This window comes from Macrotis lagotis, chromosome 2 (genome assembly GCF_037893015.1).
Source record: "Macrotis lagotis isolate mMagLag1 chromosome 2, bilby.v1.9.chrom.fasta, whole genome shotgun sequence".
NCBI classification, from domain to species: domain Eukaryota; kingdom Metazoa; phylum Chordata; class Mammalia; order Peramelemorphia; family Peramelidae; genus Macrotis; species Macrotis lagotis.
Window position 1 is genome coordinate 250,002,959 of NC_133659.1, and position 22,498 is coordinate 250,025,456.

At 34.3% G+C, this 22,498-nt stretch overlaps 1 protein-coding gene across 2 annotated transcripts; it reads right to left on the bottom strand.

Moving 5' to 3' along the window:
* Positions 1 to 7,248: 7,248 nt before the first annotated feature.
* Positions 7,249 to 20,874, bottom strand: PTHLH (parathyroid hormone like hormone). Of its 2 annotated transcripts, none has more exons than XM_074225701.1 (4): positions 20,547 to 20,872; positions 19,804 to 19,926; positions 12,715 to 13,137; positions 7,249 to 7,753 (listed from the first exon to the last, which is right to left on the bottom strand). In XM_074225701.1, exons 2-4 carry the CDS (start codon positions 19,902 to 19,904, stop codon positions 7,744 to 7,746), a joined length of 534 nt encoding a protein of 177 aa, XP_074081802.1. In that variant the 5' UTR covers positions 19,905 to 19,926; positions 20,547 to 20,872; the 3' UTR covers positions 7,249 to 7,743. The 2 variants fall into 2 exon arrangements, with proteins under 2 accessions (XP_074081802.1, XP_074081801.1); XM_074225700.1 differs by lacking the exon at positions 7,249 to 7,753 and adding an exon at positions 7,831 to 11,274 and having other exon boundaries at positions 20,547 to 20,874.
* Between the last annotated feature and the right edge of the window lie 1,624 nt (positions 20,875 to 22,498).

Consider the following 22,498-nt stretch of genomic DNA (forward strand, 5'->3'; position numbering starts at 1 on the left):
TTCTGTTGTCTTCAGTTAATTGTGGACTGCTAGTGATTTCTTATAGGGCAACATTTATAAAAATCACATATACCTTTTTCATAACTTCATGTAAGATCATTTTGCCTGTAGAAATATTGTGGAGATAGGAAAATTAGCATATTTAATAGTTACACATATTTTCTTGATCTTGATTATTACTATTTTGATAGTAATAATAACTATGATTTTGGTGGAAGCATTTTTTCTACTCATCTGTATAAAAATGGTTTTATTTATGACTTATACAAACTTAAGAAAAAAATCAGTTAATCTCAGATTTAGTTCTCTTATTTTCTTGATCAAGGGATCATTCTAGGTTATTTTTTCTGATAAAAATCTAAGATAAAAGAATGATACATGTCAAACTATATAGCTCAGGAAACAATTCTGATTGTCTCCCTGTTTTTATACTATCAGTGAGCTAAAAATGACTGTTATATTTTAAGAATAGTATTTAGATGTTTTTTAATATTTAAACATTTTGAGGTTTTTGTTTTTAAATAGTATTTTAAAATGTAAAAAACTATTCTTCGCTCCCACAAAAACAGAAAGTGGGCAAAATTTGACTCTCAGTCTTTAGTCTGTCAAATCTTCATATAGAGAAATCAAGTAGATATATAAGAAGAACTACTATTGCCCAATAAATTAATGGTCAAAGTTATAAACAGTTCTTAAAAGAAGAAAAATAAGGTATAAGCAATCTTATGATAAAATTATCCAAATCACTGGTGAAAGAGAAATACAAATCAAAATAGCTTTGTGGTCCCATCTCATAATTAACCAAAATGTTCAAAATATGTCTAAATATGACAGTTATTGGAAGATGTGGGAAGATTGACACAATTGATTCTGTAAAGCAATTTGGAACCCTGACCTAAAAAAATCATTAAAATGTGGAGTCTTTGACCCTAGCAATATCACAACTAGTCATAGAACCTAAAGAAATCAAAGAATTACAGAAATATTTAGAGCAACAACTCCCTCCTCCCTTTTTACTGTATCAAAGAACTGGAAAGAAAAATTGTTACCTCTCAGCTGGTTGAAAAAATTTTGTGAATGTATATATTGCATAAGAAAGTATAACATGGATATATTCAGAGAAACCAATGAAGACTTACATGAATTGATACAGTGTAGTAGCACAAGTAGATTGATTTCTAGAATGACTACAGTAATGTAAAGACTTAAGGATTCTGATCACTGCAATAACCAATCATGACTCCAGAAGTTTAATACTGAAGTATGTTGCCCATATCTTTACTGAAAGGTGAATTAAAGGGCTATAGCTTCAACCATAGCCAACATATTGATTTGTCTTGCTTAATTTTACTTATTTGTTACAAAGGAAGGCTTGAAATCTAGAGGAAGAAATTGACAGATACTGATAAAAATAAAAAAAAGAGAGAGAAAAGAAAAAGACATTAATGAAACATTTAAATACAAAGAAGAGAATAGGAATAAGGTAAGAAGTATTGTCAGACAATCAGAACAATTTGGTATGACAGTGTTAAATTTAATATAGCTTTAAAAATAAACATAAATTCCCCATTCAAAGTAACTTCAGGGGGCGGCTAGGTGGTGCAGTGGATAGAGCACCGGCCTTGGAGTCAGGAGTACCTGAGTTCAAATCTGACCTCAGATACTTAATAATTACCTAGCTGAGTGGTCTTGGGCAAACCACTTAACCCCATTGCCTTGCAAAAAACCTAACAAAAACCAAAACCAAAACAAACAAAGAAAAGTAACTTAAGACAATATATGAAACTTGGGAGTCTCCCTGCCAAGGCAGACTCAAGAACTTTTTGAAAACAGCTACACACTTCTCACACAAATAAAATCAGATTTAAATAACTGGGCAAATATCAACTGCTCATGGATAGACCAAGTTAATATGATAAAAATGACAATTCTACCTAAATTAAACTACTCATTTAGTGCCCTACCAATCAAAATTCCAAAAAAAATACTTTAATGAGTTAGAAAAAATTGTAAGAAAGTCATGTGGAGAAATAAAAAAGTTGAGAATTTCCAGGGATTTAATGAAAAAAAGTGTAAAAGAAGGTGATTTGGTCCTACTAGAGCTAAAATTATATTATAAAGCAGCAGTCATCAAAACTATCTAGTATTGGCTAAGAAATAGGTAGTGGATCAATGGAATAGACTAGGTGCAATAGCAGGAAACAATTATAGTAATCTGGTGTTTGATAAACCCAAAGAGTCCAGTTATTGGGATAAAAACTCTCTCTTTGATAAAAACTATTGGGAAAATTGGAAGTTAGTATGGCAGAAACTTAGATTAGAGCAGCACCTCACACCCTATACCAAGATAAGATCAAAATGGATACAGGATAGACATAAAAAAATAATTATTATAAGCAACTCTAGGAGATCAAGGAAAAGTTTACCTGTCAGATCTATGGAAAGGGAAGCAGTTTATGACCAAGGAAGAGATGGAGAACATCATTAAAAACAAACTAGATAATTTTGATTACATTAAATTAAAAAGCTTTTGCACAGACAAAACCACTGTAACCAAGATCAAAAGAAATGTAGTAAAATGGGAAACAATTTTTACAACTAGTATTTCTGACAAAAGACTCATTTCTAAAATATACAGAGAACTGAGTCAAATTTAAAAAAAAAACCCAAAACCATCCCCAATTGACAAATGGTCAAAGGATATGCAAATACAATTTATAGATAAGGAGATCAAAGCAATCCATAGTCATTAGAGAAATGCAAATTAAAGCATCTCTGAGGTACCACCTCACACCTCTCAGACTGGTCATTATGACCAGAAAGGACAATGATCAATGTTGGAAGGGATGTGGGAAATCTGGGACACTAATACATTGTTGGTGGAGCTGTGAACTCAGCCAACCTTTCTGGAGAGCAGTTTAGAACTATGCCTGAAGGGCAACAAAAATGTGCATAACTTTTGATCCAGCAATACCACTAATGGATCTATACCCTGAAGAGATTATGTAAAAGGGTAAAAATACCACTTGTACAAAAATATTCATAGCAGCCTTTGTGGTGGCAAAGAATTGGAAATTGAGTGAATGTCTATCAATTGAGGAATGGCTTAATAAACTGTGGTATATATACATGTGACGGAACACTATTATTCTATTAGGAAACCAGGAGGGATGGGAATTCAGGGAAACCTTCAAGGATTTGCATGAACTGATGCTGAGGGAGATGAGCAGAACCAGAACATTGTATAATCTAACAGCAACATGAGGGTGATGATCAACCTTAATGGACTTGCTCATTCCATCAGTGCAACAATTAGGCATAATTTTGGGTTATCTGTGATGGAGAATACTATCTGTATCCAGAGAAAGAATTGTGGAGTTTGAACAAAAACCAAAGACTATTACCTTTAATTTAGGGAAATAAATGTTATCTTTTTATGTAATTTTTCTATCTCTTATACTTTATTTTTCTTCCTTAAGGATATGATTTCTCTTTCATCACATTCAACTTAGATCAATGGATACCATGGAAACAATGTAAAGACTAAGAGACTGCCTTCTGTGGGGGGGGGTCGGGGGAGGGAAGCAAGATTGGAGGAAAAATTGTAAATTTCAACATAAATAAATGAATGAATTTAAAAGTTAAAAAAATAAAGAAAAAGAAAAAATTCTATAAAATAGTCATTGCCTGGTTCATGTGCAGTCTTTCCCTTATTGTATTTGATAAGATCTTATTTGTAAATGTGTAATTAAATTATGGAGGGACAAGTCAGTGACTTTTAAAGTCCTTTCTAGATCTATTTTTTTGTTGCCAAAGAGAGTTTGTTTCTTAGTTTGTTTCAAAGAGAGAGTTTTTCCCATCAGTAATTTAGATTCTCTCAACCAATGAATTTGATTACTTCTTATTCTATCTTTTCTATTCCATTCCACTGATTGACAATGTTTTTAACCAATACCAATTTTTGTAATTACTATGCTATAATGAAATTGAAGTTCTAGAAATCTATTCCCTTTCATTCCTACTTTTAAAAACTATGTTCTTTGATATTCTAGATTTTTCATAATTCCAAATGAATTTTGTATTATATTGCTATAGCACTAAATCTATAAATTAATTTTATTGTATTGGTAATGTAATTGGAAATAAAATATTCCAATTAATTATTTAAGTCATTTTTACAAGACATTCTTTAATGTTTCTTAGTATATGTTCTACATAATTTGTAATTATTTTACTTTATCTTTTTATTACTTTCTTTTTTTTTTCAATTTTTTTTCAAGGCAATGAATGGGGTTAAGTGGCTTGCCCAAGGTCACACGGCTAGGTAATTATTAAGTGTCTGAAGTCAGATTTGAACCCAGGTACTCCTGACTCCAAGGCTGGTGCTCTATTCACTGCGCCACCTAGCTGCCCCCTATTACTTTCTATTCCTTCTGGATTTTATGTTGAAATACTGATGATTTTTGTGGGCATATTTTGCTGATTCTCTGAGGTTTTCTAAATAAATAATGGTATCAGCAAATAACTTGTTGACAATATTTATTGGCATATCTCTTGTCATTTCTCTTGTTAACAATTCTTAAGTCAGTCAATGCACATCTATTACTTGCCAGGCATAGTGCTAAGTGGAGGGGTGGAGCACTAAAGTATAAGTTAAAAGGTCCATGTAGGATTACATCAAATATTAGTCTTCCAACATAATCTTAAGTAATTAATCATTGAATTGGCCTTATTCTGAAAGTCACATTTCTTGAGAGAAAATATTAATAAAATTGACATTATAATTTCTCTCTTGAATTTAATTCTGACAAAAATCAGGGAAAACTCCAATTAACCTCTGGTCACAATTATTTTTTCATTCTCCAAATTCCTATAGTACTTGCGATTTATACTATGTTATTTCTCACTTTGCCTTGTGTGCTCATACATACTTCTTAGTGAATTATTTTACCCACCTTACAGCCTCTAACTGGTAAGCAGACATATAAGAACTATAGATCTATAGTTGAGGTGTTTTGGTAAACTCAACCTTGTAGCTGATCATACTTTATTAGGGTATAATTCTTATAATTGAATTTTTGCCCTTGTGATCCAGCTCACATGTATCCTAATCCTAGTAACTTAATAGCTGCCTTTTTATCTCCTTGCCTAAAAATGTCTTGGTATTATGCCTCAAGTTTCACTGGAACTGAATTTGGCCTGGTTCTCATCTGGCTTCCTAGAGAATAGATACCTATTCCCAGATTATAATCTCATGTTCTCTGCTATCAATTTTCTTTGCTTGTCACTTACCTGGACATCATACTCTAGTCATCTGCCAGGGCAAAGTTTGCTTCCTATCTCTAAAACTTCTTGCACTAAATGTTATTTTGATTGACTGATTGATTTTGATCAACAACTTGTTTATGTAGATTGAAACCCATTGCTTCTCTTGCTTCTCTGATATTTGATTTCTCTAATCAGATCTTGACCTGTTATAGACTGAACTTTTCAGTTTTCTTGTCTAGTCCTTAAAAAACTAGTTGGCTTTTCAAGTTCTGCTCTCACCCATTTCACCACCTATAGAACCTCAGTAGTGAAAATTATTTCACATCTTATCTCACACATTAGATGGGTACACAGCTGCCTACCTACCCACACATCTACACCCATACCCTTTTCCCCCCAAAAAAGTATGGAACTGTGATTTTATTGGTATAATGAACACCTTTTGAGGACTAATGCAGATCTAAAACTTCCTTGAAACTTGTATTTATATATGACAATGGCAAAGAGAGATCAAGTGATTTCTCCAGGGTCATACATTATAGGTCAGATTTTCTTGACTTAACTCAATTCTTTTTGATTCCAAGATTTGATATCTCTTGATATATATATATATATATATATATATATATATATATATATATATATATATATATATTGATTCTATCATTGCCGTTTTCTCTGTCTTTAACTCTAAAACACAAACATATACATATATATATATATATATGGATTTTTGTATTTATGTATAAATGTCAACATGGGCATATATATATATATATATATATATATATATATATATATATATGTTTTTAATAACTAAGGTAGCTAGACAGCACAGTAGATAAAGTGCCAGGCTTGCCGTTAGGAGGATTCATCTTCCTGAGTTTAAATCTGGTCTCAGATACTTACTAGTTGTACAACTGTGGTCAAATCACATAACCCCATTTTCTCAGTTTTCTTCTTTTTGGGGGACGGTTTTTGCAAGGCAATGGGGAGGAGTGACTTGCTCAAGTTCACACAACTAAGTTCAGTTTTCTATAAAATGAGCCAGAGAAGAAAATGGCAAACAATTCCAGTATCTTTGATGAGAAAGCCCAAAGAACCGAAAAACAAAATTAAAAAACCTTGAATATATCTTACAATACAGATAGCTATCTTTGTCTTTTCTCCAAGAACATTTAGCAGAGCATTAAGTTAAAAAGTAAGAACTTCATAACTGCTTTTTTAATAGCCTTTAACTGTTAATTCCTTGATCTTTACTGAACGATAACTAAGGGTAAAACTATGTTGTGGACAGAATCTTGCATTTTCTTATCAAAATTGCTTAAAAAAAGAATGATAGTCAAGGGGAGAAATATAGTCTTCAGTGGGATATTATATGTGTAGTTTTTTATTCCCGAGATTTATTACGATTTTAAAAATGACCCTTTCCCTTGAGGACTTCTCTTGTTGCTATCGTATCTATCGTTATCTTTTTAAAAAGAGATTCTAAAAATATTTTATTTTGCTTAGGTCTTTTGATGGTATAAAGTATCTGAACAATCTATTTCTCTTACTTCAGACTAAATCCCTTTACTTTTAACTTTACCATCTGAATTGGGTTTGACCTTAAAAAGGATCTACTTTAAAAGATATAGTGTTTAGACCACTCAGACATGCCATTGATTTTTTTAGTTTTAGTTTTAGTTTTTTTCTTTTTTTGGTAAGGCAAATGGGGTTAAAGTGGCTTGCCTAAGGCCACACAGCTAGGTAATTATTAAGTATCTGAGGCCAGATTTGAACTCAGGTACTCCTGATTTCAGGGTCCGTTCTCTATCCGCTGCGCCACCTAGCCACCCCTATGCTATTGATTTTAAGTAAGACCTTGGAACAAAATGTAGGGTAAGGAGTTTTACACCATAATAACACAACCTTATTGAGGTAAAGACAACTTTCAAATATAGTTTAAAAAAAATTACACTATGTTCCTTTTTCTAAAAATTCTAAATAAGTTCTCCTGAGTCGCAGCATAATTAGATTATATTTTATTAGACTTTCTTTACAAATTTGAAATAGAGCTATTTTTACATGCACAGAGGAAAATCAGTTTGAACAAATGTACTTTGGCATTCATTAAAATGAACCACAAATAGCAACACTTAATTGTGTCAGTTATCCACATAATTGATATGTATATCTAAAGTGCATTATGTTACAAAAAATAAAGTCAGCAGCACCAAGATACATTTACAAAATAAATACATCTTTCAAAAAATAAATTATAGTAAAATGTGATAATAATTGGCTTAGCCTTGGGAGGAAAAATGAGAAAATTCACAATGACCAACGTGCCATTTCATTGAGTAATGGGGGAGGGGAACTGTTTTATTCCAATGCATTTACAGTATTTACAGACAATAAATATTCCTAATACTTTCCATATGTTCACTATTACAGAATACTGCAATATATTTCTGAAGTCTTCAGCTGAAAATTTCAATGCCTCCTACAAAGAAAAGGAAGGAAAAGAAGGGAGAAATTGATTAATTCTCTTTACCCATGAAATGATGGGACATGCAAAGTATAAAATGAAATTATACAGTTATATGTATTATGAAATTATACAACAAGAGAAAAAAAGACATTTTATCTCTTAAATATTTCCTCCAGAGGAGCTAAGGAACAGCATTAGTAGAATTCAAATATCCCTTTAGAATCTCTTTTGCACACATGGTTTGAGGGACAAAGGAGTAGGAAAGGTTGTGGTAGATCACCTTAAAACAGCTTAGTGCCTAGAAACTAAAGCTGCAATCATCAGAAAGAAAAGATTGCTATAAGTCTGATAAGGCTATCAGAATAAAGGATGCCTTCTGAAGACTTACAGAGAGCTTCAAGATGATAAGGATGGGGAAGAGAAAAAAATGAGAGAACTTGGAAATTATGTAGAAGTGGCAAATGATTATAGAAGTGGAAAATCTCTTGGCTTTAGACAAAACTTCAGGCAGATTTCTTTCCTCTTTAGCTCCTGCCATTGAGTAACCCAAATGTTGACTGGTTTTGCTTAGTTTTCCTGTTAATGCTGTTTCATTTGACCTACCCCTTTGTCAATGAAAATGGATTGTTTAGACTAGAATGAAAGCTTTTGACATTCATTGATATACTGGATTCAGTTTTAATTTGTGTTGCGTATGTGAATCATACTTAAACATACAGTCTTCTTAATTTATGATTTGATGAACAAATGATTCATAGTTGTACTTAAAAACACTAATGAATAAACTTTTTAAGTTTTTAACATGAAAACCTCAAATGATTTTAACTTTTAAACCAGAAAAGACTGAGAATGAGGCAACTTTTTGCCTATTTATTGCAGGCAATGATTATTAATTTAGGAATGAAGGAAAAACCCATTGAAATTTAGGGGATAAAGTAAACTGACTTTTTTTTGAAAATAGCAGTATGTTACTTCCTTGTGTGTCTTTCATTACTCATATTAAGTGTTAACTTGGTATTGAGAACCTTTAATCACTCTGATCTGGTCAATAGTATTTTAAGAGTATATAGCAAAACTTTTCCCTGTCTTCTGTCTGCCTCTTTCCTCTTGGCCTACTTCATTTCGGTTACTGTGTTGGTTGCTAGGGAAACAATATAGAATGGAATTTGATTGGCTGTGCCATTGGATAGACTGCCAGGATTGTGGGCAAAGTTTCACATGGCAGACATGTGGGTGTGAGACACACAAAAAGAGCAAATTCTTGACAATTTAGGGGTTTTATTTGTTGTATGAGGCAAAAGGCATATTGTGCATTTAGAGAAGTTTTTCTGTGAATCCCAACTTGGTCACTTAATACCTCTGTGATCTTGGGCAAATCACTCACTTCTCTGAGCCTCAGTAGGTGCCTTTCTATAAGAAGAGAATTGGACTAGATAACTATTAAAAATCCTTACTATCTCTAAGTAAATGATACCATGACCCTTTGAAGATGGCTTATAGACTAGTATTCCTAATTATCCTGAAATTTTTTTAAAATGCAGAAGAAACAGACTATAAGTGACAATTTTGATCAAAAAGTGGGTTCAAACATATATTGGGAGTAAAGTCAGGAAGATGACTGGAAGAAGAAGATAATTTCACAGAATCCCAGTATCTCAGAGTTGGAAGGGACTTTAGTATGTCTAGTCCAAAACCCTGTCTAAACAAGAATTCTCTCTAAAATATTTCCCACAAGTTGCCATCTAGCCTTTCCTTGATGTTTTCTAGTGAAGGGGAACCAACTGTGTTCAAAACCAAGCACTTTGAAAAGTCTTCAGTGTTAGATAGTATTTAATGAAATGAATTGAGAATATTATCAGTAAGTAAAAAATAAAGACCATGTTGAATATTCCTTCCAAATCAAAAGGAAAAGACTAAAACAAGCTTTTAAAAATGCTTCTTAAAATGCTCAGCTTATTTGCTCATTGTTTTCTCTTGTGATTTCACCTGTAGCATATGCACACACCTGAAAATGGGAACATCTAAGTAAACAATCCATGTGAACAGTGAGCAAGGCATTTTATTACAAATATGTATATTCAAACACACTATCAAACACACTATCTGTTCTATCTTATTTATTGAGGAACTCTGCTATATTATTTGTCTTTTTTATGAATAAATATTTACTGAGACAAAAGATATCTGATTTAAAGTTATAATTAAAGTAGTTTTCAGAATTCTGACATTTCAGTCAGATGTAAGATCAAAAACATGATCATAATGAGGGTAAAACAATACATATTCTATTATTCATGCCATATGAAAGAAAACAAAAAATTAACTGGATAGTTTTTAAAAAGACAAACACTCTATAGGTGTTATAAAGTGTTCTAAGCTTATGACTTTATCATTCCTATTTTTCCATTCTCAGACAATTTTGTTAGTAATGTCTTCCTCCCACCCCCAAAAAGATTAGGGCATTAAGAAATGTCTAGATGCTTCCCCTCCCCCACCCTGTGGTCTTATGCATAGTTTTCTAAAATTATTTATATCTGACAAAAATGTATTTGGCTCATCTCAGTGCTGAAAAACAACATAAAATACATTTATATTTCTTTAATATGAAGTGAAGAGATAAATCAGCCAAACAAATTTTATGTCTTATTAGCATATGTTTAAAAATTTTATAAGGTCCCACCCATTTTTGCTCATGAAATTTCTTCCCCTTGCTGCCCAATTCACTTTCTTCTACAGCTTACCATAAATACTACATTAAGAGAATATAGTATCTGGCTACATGGAAAAACTAGTCCCATGAGGCCTCCAACAATAAGAGAATAGAAAAAAAGAAACAGATATTCCTTTTTAGCCTATTAGGCATTGGACTGACTGCCAATTTCATAGGCAAAGTTTCACATGGCAGACTTGTGGGTGTGAGACCTAATTACATTAGACTAATGTCTAAATTTCACTTGATCTACTCTGGTTTCTTTTGGGCCCTTGGTATAAGAATTGGTGCTTATTTTCATAATTTCTCTAGACACTCAAGGGCACTGAAAATCTAAACTGACAGCCAATAAAATCCATAATAAAGTATTTATGTTGCCTTTTTTTCAGATCTCTAGCATAGGTAGAAGTAATAAAACAGAAATGGAACCTAATAATAAAATTTACTGGTCTCATTACTTGACTTTCATGCATATATACATGTAGGAATATATTTTAAAACATGCTAAAGATATTTACTAATTATCAGCAAATGAATTAAGTTTGCAGGCCTTACTGTAACTTACAGATACATTCAGTATCTGTGCTAGGTCATCTATTGAATCCAAGCAGTCTTCAATGTCGTCATTGCTTACTCTTTAAACTATCTTAATGATACCAAATAACTTGACATTTGATACAATATACAAACTAAATCTGTCAAAGAACTGGGAAAAGACTGGTGGGATAGAGGGGGAATACTGAATGGTAAGAAATCATTAGTTGCATCTGATGTGTTCTTTTGATGTTTTCATCTGGCTTTCAACCCCCATAGGTTTTCTGTACTGAAAAGTAAAAAAAAAATCCTATCAGTGGAAAAGTATGTATAGGAAGTCATTGTCATCTAATAGAGTACTGGAATAAAAGTCTGAAGATTTGGGCATAAAGTCCAAGTGTAAATTCTAATTGTGATGTTGAACAGTTATTGAAGTACTCTGTGATTGAGGTTTTCCCATTGTAAATTGAAATGCATATTTAACACCTTTCTGACTTAGATATCAAAAATAGCATTTAGGATAAAATTTTTCATAAAAGTCCACATCATCATCATCATCATCATCATCACTAATGCTCCCTTGTCTAATAATATGCTTTTGATTGGACCATTGGAAGTTCATATTGTCATGGGGGAAATATACTTTATTTGAAAGTCAGAAGACAACATTTTTCTTAGAAGTCATGTTCCCCATAGAATATAAGCTTCTCAAGGGTAGAGACCATCTATTGTTGTGGGTCCTCTTTATTATGTACAAAGTGAAGGCATCTGAATCAAGGAATTGTAATTTTTCCCACTTCCTCTCCCCAACTTTCATGTTTTTCAGCAAAAGAGCTGTATCAGAGCCAATACTTAGGGGGAATAAGAAGTATTTGTTAAGTAAATTGAAATGCATTTCAGATAAGAAAGATAAAACTGAATTAAAATGTTGAAGACTTGGAAATATTTACAGTTTATCTATAAATTGTCTTTCATATACAAAACAACTGAACATTTATAATGCATGTGCAATATAATATTTATTGCATATATGCAATAGAATATTGTATATATACAATGCAATATGGATTGTTCTACAGTGTTTATAGATATTGAGAAAATAGAAACTCCCCTTATTTTTCCTTAAGATGAAAAGAGCAGTTTAAAAAAACTACAACTTTTGAACACTGATTTGTTTTATAATAAGGTCATAGCCATTCATTTCTCTGAAGCTCAATTATTATTCAAGCTTTGTTTTGGCCAACTTAGCCTGGGGAGAGGCAACATTGTATAGTGCTTAGAGACCAGTTCACAAAGAACTGGATTAAAGTCTTATTCTTTACCCATACTGACTCTGTGATCCTGGACAATTTACTTAACCTCTAAGTATTCATTCTCTAGGTTTATAAATTACAAGAAGGCACTGATACATATTAGTAGGAGTTTCCTTACCAGGAAGTTCTCTATATGAAATCACAGGTCTAGTCTCTAGCCTAAATTGAGGAAAGATGTTTAGAAGGATTTAGAAGGATTAAGAATCTCCAATTATTTTAGCAGGAGTCTAACAAAATTTCATAAGTGATCCTAAAAAGTATTGCTGTAGGGCAGACTTATTCTTCTCATCTTTGTTGTGGTTTATGTATCATATCAATAGGGAGAAAGTTCAGGATCTATGTGAACTGGAGAGATTATGCATACTGTATCTCTGAATAATGAAGGCTAGGCAATTGGTCTACAAAAATTTAATTACCATAAATTGTGATCCAGCGTAGTCCCAGAGATGTCTGATAGGTGAACCCCTTCGACTCCACTACCAGCTACTCCAGAGTTTAACCAAGCTGATCGAGTTCGCCGTTTTTTCTTTTCCTGTTCCTTGCGTTTCCCAGGTTTGCTTTTCTTTTTCTTGTTAGATGTCCTCAGTGGCTGCTCTTTATATGTCTGTGCCTTGTTGGTCTCCTGAGTAAGGTACCTCCCCTCATCTTCACTTCCAAACCGGACAGGGTAGTTCTTTGTGTTGGTAGCTGGCTTGGGGTTGGGAGAAACCTCTAAAGTTGCTCGAATTTCAGCTGTGTTAATGCCTTCAATCAAATTTTGAAGAAAGATTCTTCGTCGTAAATCTTGAATAACCTTTCCTTTGTCATGGAGGAACTGGTGCTCTGATACAGCTCTTTTGCTGAAAAACATGAAAGTTGGGGAGAGGAAGTGGGAAAAATTACAATTCCTTGATTCAGATGCCTTCACTTTGTACATAATAAAGAGGACCCACAACAATAGATGGTTTATATGAATTGCTATTTTTAAATAAAAGGGGAATAGAATCAGAAAAAGAAATTATATTTGACTAATAACATGAATCATTAGGTTTGAATCTATTCTCTTCAGAGATGTCTGGGGGAAACCCCTTATAATAGTATAAGTTCCTTTAATAAGTCAATAAAACTGAGATAAGAAATACAAAAGTAGCTTCTGGTCATTTTAAAGCACATGCCTCCTTCTCCCACTCATTGACCATAGGATCCCAAAGTCAGAAGGTACCTCCTCCTTTCACTTCCTCTGCAGTCCAGTTAATCTGTCGTCTTGCTATTCATCACACTTAATAATTCATCTCTTGTCTCCATGCCTGCAATGTTTTCCTTCGACACTTTTGCCTCTAAGAACTGCCAGTATCTTTCAAAGCTCAGCTTAAATGTCACTTACTATAAAAGGCATTTCTTAATACCCTTCTTTATATATTTTGTTATATACGATATATGTTTATATGATATCCTTTGGGGGGGGAATCTAAGTTCTTTAAAGTTAGGGACTAAACTTTCATTTTTGTCTTTGTATTTTCAGCACAAAGTAGACACTTAAATGCTGATTGATTGGATACTAGATGAACTCTACAAGCTTGTCCTATTTCTATGCTCCTTAAAACATGAATCTCATCAATATTATCCCTGACAAGAAATCATTCAGCAAACTTGAAAATCTCCAGTAATTAAAAAAATTCACTCTCTCTCTCTCTCTCCAGGCAGCTCTTATGAGGGACAGCCTATGCAAAGGAATGGAGTGTTCCCTATTTAAATAGCTCTAATTGTTAGTGTTTTTCTTTATAACAAAGTAAAATCTGCTTCTGTAATTTCCTCGCACTTGTTCTAATTCTGCCTTTGAATTTGGGGCCATAAAGAACAGATTTAATTCATCTTCCATATGACAATATTAAGCAGTCAGTTAACTAGCAGATTTTATTGTATGTAGTTTAATTCTATTAAGTTACAATTCTATTTTTAAAATATTCTTTAAGTAACAGAAGTAAGTGCTCCCCAAAATTTGAGGAATCCAACTTTCCATTTTCTTTGCTTGCCTTACAGTATTTCTCTGGAGGCAAAAAATTCCTTGAAGTATTCACTTATGGTGTGGTGTTTTTTTTTTTTGAGAACAGTTCATCAAATACTATATAATATGTTTAACATCCCTTTAATAAAAAGACAGTAAAAAACAAACATGGAGGGAGCTGAGACTTTTCTTCAGGAAATGTTTATTTATTTTTTTTGAACTGGATCTGTAATGATATATTAGTTGCTCTGGCAGATTTCTGGCCATGAGGGCATACTGTATCTTTACTAGGACTTTTATATTTCCCCTGTATTCCTGTTTATCTCATTTTCTACAAAGCCCAATCTCCAATCTCTTATGCAAATGTGTTTATCTTTTCTTTTCCTTACCCCATTTCTCTCTTCTCTGTGCCAGTTATTAAGGTTATTCTGAGGTTAGGTGAACATTAGTCTAATTAGCTAGATTTCCAGTTATATACCTTTCAGAGAGATACTTTCCTCCACTTCCATCTTCTCCTAAAACTTACTGTGGCCCAATCTCCATAGGCAGATTGGAGAACTAGATTTCTTGCCTTGAAAAGGAATAAGAAAGGGAGCAGCTAGGTGGCAGCTAGGTGGTGGAGTGGATAGAGCACCAGCCCTGGAGTCAGGAGGATCTGAGTTCAACTCTGGCCTGACACACTTAATAATTGTCTAGCTGTATAACCTTGAGCAAATCACTCTTAACCGCATTGCCTTAAAAAAATAAAAATTAATAGAAAGAAAAGGGATAAGAATAAATAAGATTTGAGGGGGGTAAAGGTAGCTAGTGAGCTAAAAGAAAAGATTCTAAGACATTAGAATGATCATCAAATACTGGTTAATCTTAACCATGTCTAAGGGAAATTTGAAAAGCTAAATAACCTGACATCTATATGAAGTAGCATAGTATCCATATTAAATATACTCCCAGTGTAACACTTTTTTCCATTCATAGGATTGAAAATAGCTTCCATTTCCTCACCTTTTTTCTCCTTACAAAGTTAAAGCATCTCTTACTTGGATTCCTGGGAGAAGGATGCAAGAGTAACATAAAAAATGAGTGGGAGCCATTGCAATAGTGAGGAGAGCAATTTAAACCTCTGGCATCTGATGTATAACCATCATCACATGATCTAGGATTATTATTACAGTATTATTATTATTATTATTATTGTTATTATTATTATTGTTATTACCTATCTCTTAATCACAAATTACATAACTATGGTTCCTAGAGCTTTTCTCTGGCAACTTATTAAGTGAAAGCACAGAATGAGATTTTAGGTTTTAATGGTAATTTCTTTGGATATTATACTTAACATTCAATCTACCCTTATGCATAACTGACTTGAAGACATTACTTAATGGAAAGGAATTTAAAAGGAGCCTGATTTAAATGAACCATGCAGCAGTCTCTTTTCCTTTTTGAATGTCCCACATGTTACTAGATTAAAATTCACTTAGATTTTGGAAACTTTCAATATCCTGGAAACTTTTAATAATCTATATACTTGAAAATTAGTTATATTATGACTATATCTTCAAATTGTAGCAGTTTTCTTATTTTTCTTTCAAAAGACTGGTGTAAAATAATTGCATATCTTGTAGCTATTGCAATTTAGAAAGCATCCTTTGGCAAAATGCCAAACACATGCACAAAAGGATCTCAGCCATTAATCATTCATAACATATTTTGAATTATTTCATTCCCTTTTCACTCCAACAGATACTTGTTCCATCTCTCCTATTCTCTAATTTAATAACACAGACCAATACTTTCTGTTAGCTACAAACTAACTTTTAAAAGCAGCTGGCTTCGTCTAATCAAGTTTTGCTCATGCCCATTCTCCCTGGCATATTGTGCTTCTGTCATATGTGAGTCACATAGCCTTTCTAACTTAAGCTCTGGACTTTCCCAGGATACTTCTCGTGGGAAATGCAGTTACCATTCCACCCTTCTACTTTATAAAAAGCGTATAAATTGTATGACTTTGCTCAGTTTAAAAATCATATGTCTCTTTCAAGGAACAAAGCTTTCTTCTTATTTTTGACATAAATTATTAGTAGCTAAATGTCACCATCACAGAAAATGCTGTCAGATAGTTCACTTAATGTTTTAAAGACTTTAGAATTGAAAATGCTGCTAAAAATGAAACAAATGATCATTAGAAAACTTGCACTAGATGTTGCCTCAGACATATAACTTAAGGTCTAGTTCTTTATACATATATATATATAGAGAGAGAGGGGGGGGAGAGTAATTAAACCTGCCTTTTAAAAGATGTGTATATTGTTAGGGGAAAAATGAGAAAGAATGGAGGAGCTCTCCATTTAAATAGCTCTATGCTATGGAGAAACACATCTGTCTTCCAATAATACTCTGGTATTCCATATTTCCATAAAAGATTTAAGTAGTGTTATGTCTCATATATTTATTATTAAAGGTCTAATATTAAAAAGAAAACAAATCTTTGCCCTAATATGCTTCATTGCTTTCTTTAGACATTAAAACATATCTTTTTTTACAAAGATGTAGAAAAGAATTCTTAACAAAGGTAATTCTGTACATTTATCTGGACCACTTCTGTTTTGCTTCAGAGGGGAATATCTTTCTGAGTGAATTTTCATGGAATAGATTAAATTTCTATGGAACACTCAAGAAGTACAGAGAGTAAATTCTATGATAGAAATTTCCTCTGAAGCACAGAACAAAGCAGGCCACTAGAGCAAAAGCTTGGCTCTTAAGGAAACATGGAGAAGAAAAGTTCTGTGGTCCATGGAAGAGACAGGGTTAGGGTGTTAGAATTAAGATGACTCACTAGAAGTCCTTTCCAACTCAAATGACTCAGTCAAAAGTAATGCTTTTTATTAAGTGGAATAGACCAAGTATGACTCCAAAGCAAATGCAGCCAGTGATGTTTTAAGTTTATGAATATACAGGAAAAGTGTCCCTCTACACTTTGAATACAAAAGGTATTTACTTGCCCAATTTTAATTTAGAATAATTTAGAATAATCTGCTGCCTGGTTCTTGCTCTTTCAACACTCTTGCCTCATTACATATTTAGTTTTTTTTTTTTTTGTTAGGAATTGCAATTTTAACAGTCTGGGGAACTCCCAGGAGAGAAATTTAAACTAACATTGCAATTGGGTAACTTTTCTACAATTTACAGACCTGGAGAGTCACTTTGGGGTATTAAGAATTAATTACTTGACCATAGGCACATAATTTATATTAGAGGTAGAATTTGAACCCACATGTTCCTAAGATTAACCATCTGTCCATTAATGGATATCACCTCTCTCTCATTAAATAGATTTCATATCAAATCCCAAAACTCCAGAACTTGCAACATTTCTAATCTTTTCATTTTTCACCTGTTTTATGAAGTTTTACTAATTTCTGCTTTATTATAGTTCTACCCACTACATTTTAAAAGCAATCATTCTATGTCTTAATACCCTAAAGCACTGAGCAATTTCTTAGGAGTATTGAAATATTTATGCAGTTGAGGTTAAGCAGTTTTCCTAGAATTTGGTTTGAAGAGTGATTGGGGAATAATATGGCTTGATTATATGTTAATAAAATTTCTTTTAAGAAATCGACTTATTTTTTATTTTTTTAAGTCTCATGTTTTGTCTAACATGCAGTTAACTATTATTTGGTGACACTGCAGATCTAATGACTTGTTTTTAACTCCATCTGGCAATAGTAATTTGGTGTAATATTTTTGTCTACTGATGATTTAAGCTTCCATGAAAAAGCCTGGCTGTAATGTAATGTGATGATTAATCATTGACTATAGCAATGTTTTGTGGTAGTTTTATAACTGTCTACAGAGTGTGACTATTTAAGTATAAGATTGTGTTTCACCCACAAACAATACTGTAACAGTATTACTGGCTGCTAACTGATTTCTGATGTGTTTTGCATATTATGGCAGAAAAGAGTTAAAATAGCATTTTTGCAAAAAACAGGACAATTTTTGTAGTAATTGGGGAGAGGAAAAAGCCATCATGATTCACAAGTGGTTCCTCAAAACAGAAAGCAGGTATTTCTTATAAAACTTTAAAGAAAAAAATTGGCTCAATTCCAATTCAGTGTTTCTTGGCCAAGCAAATAAGAGTATTAATTGTGTCACATTTTCTTATTTATATACACCTAAACATAAATTCTCTTTATTCCTGCACCAAACAAAAATAGTTTCAAACTCAAGAAAAAGAATTTGAATACAATTTGCAAACACATACCAGTATTAATTTGAAGAAAACAATATAGTTTTATCTTTAGTACAATGATTTGCCTTAGGAGATCATAATAGATTTTCATTTAGTGCCAAAGTTCAGACATGTCTAAAATAACTTCATTTAGGGATTTTCTTTTCTAATAATAATAATAATAACAAACAAGGAAATATATGAAACAGTTACTTTTGTTTGTTCCCTGGAGAACTGACAAAGAAACCCAGTTGAATAGCTGAAAATATTGGATATGACCTCTTTTAATATTTGTAGGTTTTCTCCCTCAATTCCTTTTCCAAGGTCTTGCTTTCTTTTCAATTTACAAACATTTGTAGTGCTTTGGGTGTTCTTTCAGTTGGGATGTTCATTGCACATTTAAAATGACTGCACAAGAGCAAGAAGCACACATTCAAACTCAACCTTTTCCCTTAGTGATCAGGTTAAATATTGATCTGGGCCCTTCTTCTAACTTTTCAGTAACATGCTTTTATTGAAGTGATATTATTTCTCTAGTGTGGGTGGATAGGTGATTATTTTGGATCTCAAGGTCATCCTTAGAAGATCTCCTAAGGAGAGGGTTATTCCAAGTCCTTAAGAAGACAGCATTAAATATATGATTCCACTTTAAAGAATATTTTGAAATGGCAACAATTCAAAGAAAAGGCCCTCTGTTCTTAATGTTCATTATGAATTTGATCACCATAACCTTTTTGGAGTTTCTTACTCCTTGAATTTTGCCACTGAGAAGTTTTAACTATTTTAAATAAAATTATATCAGTCATGCCAATTCACCATTAAGATATGCATTTTTATTCCTGAAACCCATGTATATAGTAGATATAAGAACGCATATTTACTTCCCCCTTAATTCCTATGCTTCCTTTAGTTTACCTAATTCTCTTACAGTTTTCAGATATTAAAATAAGACCTTTACCATTCACTAAAAGGAAAGAATTAGTGCCTGGGGAAATCAGGTTTTTTAATTCCTTTCATTGAAATTCCATTAAAAAAAATCTCGAGCCTCAACCTGTTATTAAGTCCATTTCATAGACTTGGTCTCAACTAGCAGGCTTCAGCAGGTAGCCTGAAACTCATCCTGTTCAAAACTGAAGTGAGTAGCAACATTCACACATCAGTGGAAAGTTGGGAGAATTCCTGGAGCCCTTACTACTGCCAGCTCCACGGCGGCCACAAACTTTCCCTTCTCATCCCCCTCAGTATTTGTCCAGGAATCACACAAGAAGAGAAGAGAGGACTTACAGTCGGCGGCTGAGCCCCTCCACTGATCTCCCACAAGAGGGAACAGAGTAGCTCAGCAGAAATACGGCAAAGCTCCATTGCTGAAACAGTATCTTGAACATTGTTTCTCCTTGGTCTCGGAACCTGCAACGAAATTGAAAAAAAAAAGAGAGAAAGAAAAGAAAAGATGGGTTCAAAATGCACTCCGTACTTCCTCCACTTCACTTTCTTTAAAAAAGAAGAAAGCCCTTCTACATTGAGGGCATCTTCAAAGTTGTAAAAGAAAAAAGTGTTCTCTAGAACTTCTCTCAGCACTCACTTCAGAAATCAGTAACTCCAAGTGAGATCGGGCACGCGCGCGCGCTCATACACAACACACACACACACACACACACACACACACACACACACACACACACAAACACGAAAATCAGAGACACTTCCTCTGAAATAATAACGACAATGAAATAGTTTATATATGCATCAGACCAAGAAGTGTGTTTACAAGTCTCCCATAGCAATGCTTAATTAATCTGGCAAGCAGTTCTCTCATGGGTCTATGGAGCTAAGCAAACCCCTTTAATGGGGGAAGGAAAGTTCCCCAGATAAGTCAGCCTCCTTGAACTTCTGGCGCTAAGGACCAGACCTCTCGTTTGAGAGACGTGGACACACACACACACACACACACACACACACACACAGAAAGAGAGAGAGAGAGAGAGAGAGAGAGAGAGAGAGAGAGAGAAGCACATATATTTATATACCTCCTTAGATGAAGAGTCCAGTTAGAAAATCGATTCCACACACACTTTTGGAAAGGGCGTATATCGTCGATGATATCTAAAGAGCCAGGTTGCTGAGGAATCTAAAAAGCAGCCGAGGTAACAGCAGAGACAGTGGAGGCAGTGGCGGCGACAGCGGCGGCAGCAGCAGCAGCTTGCAGCTATGGGTCCGCTCTAGAGGCTGGAAAGCATGCTTTGGTTGTGCAGGTTGGAGCAGGGCTAGAAGCTGAACTGGGACTGGAATGTTCACACGCTCTGGAGGCTAAACCTGCTGAAGAAGTGAGCGACTCGCAAAGAGGTGGCGCCCTAGGAGCATGTGCGAGTGGAAAGCAAGCCTAGAGCTGAGATGAGGCGGGGGTGGGGGAGAGGGGGTAGGAAGGAGGAGGCTATGGATTGCGAGAGAGCCAGAAACAGAGGAAGAGAGACAGAGAGGGAGATCAGAAGGAGCAATGAGAACGATAGCGCAGATAGGCAAGCAGACGGACAGACGCACCCACAAAGGCACAAATAAATATATGAATTTCCTCTAAAAGTCTCTCTGATTTTAGATCTCCAAGAGGTTCTAGAGGCTCGGAGGTAAAGGCTATGGGCGAGGAGGGATGAAAGAAGGGGTAACTCAGTTTCCCCCGCCTTAGGCTGGGGGTGGGGTGGGTGAGGGTATCTCTTCCAAGCTCCTCTGGAAAACTTCATTGGCTTGAGGTAGAAGGTAGTTTGACTACAGTCACCCTCGGATCTTGTTGTTAGGCGGTCCTTAGTCTTCTCCCCATCTCGGGCCCAGCAGAAGAGCCCAGTGCCCGACCACAGGGGTGATGCTTCTGATAGCGCACTCCAGGTGAGAGGAGTAAGGATGCCTTTGGAAGAGAGGGAGATGGAACAAACCTCGGAGGGACCAGCAATCTTAGACTCCAGGAAAGTTTTACAATCTTCTTTAGGCTCTAGCTTTTCAGGCACCGGCAGGAACCCCACCCCCATCTCCCAAATGAGTTTGCCAGGAAGCGTACAAAGCTACAGGCACTAGGGGAGGGCGGAGAAGTCTCCATATATAAGAGAAAAACGGTTTCAGCCTTCAGGCTGAGATAGAATTTCTAACTGTTTCTGCCGGGAGAACAGCTGGGGACATCTGGAGCTGGTCCAAGAAACTTGGTTCAAACTTTCTTTTGCCGCTGAAGTATTGACACTCTTGGTAGTGTGCACACAGTTCATCACAACCCCAACAACAACAATGTCCCCCACCCTCTTTTCAGTTACCCTTTCCTTTTCTCTGCCTCCCACTCTCATCCAGCACAGCAAACCTAACTCCCCACAAAAGTATCCTGCATCAAATTACCTCTTAAATTCAACTGATGCAATTCAACAACCTCTCTATAAAGTTATCCTCTTGGGAAAATCAGAGGAAAGTAGAAGAGTTTTTTCCCAAACAGCATCTTCAGATTCAGTTAACTAGGAAAGGAGGGAAAGAGAGTATGTGTGTGTGTGTGTGTGTGTGTGTGTGTGTGTGTGTGTGTGTCTGTATGTATATATGTATGTATATATACATATCGATAGATAGGTAGATATAGATATATAGATATAGTCTCCAATAAATTGTGAACATCATTCAAGGACAGAAATTTATAATCTTATAAAAGATCAATAGTAGACTCATTATTCTTTGAAAACTAGGTATGATGCTGAGATTTGAAATGATTATGACCGTTATAGGAGCAGCCACTGTACACCATTAATATTCATGACTCGCCTAGATAATTTCTGTTCTATACAAGTTTGTTTGGTCCGAATGAACATTGCTTTTCATATTTTCCCTTCTCCTTCACTTAAACTCTTTTAATATTTAAAATACCCATTTTTCTTCTTTAAAACAACCCTCTAGGGATTACCACAACTTTCATGAAAGACTAAAGCAATTCTAATAGCAGGGCATATATTTTTTTTTT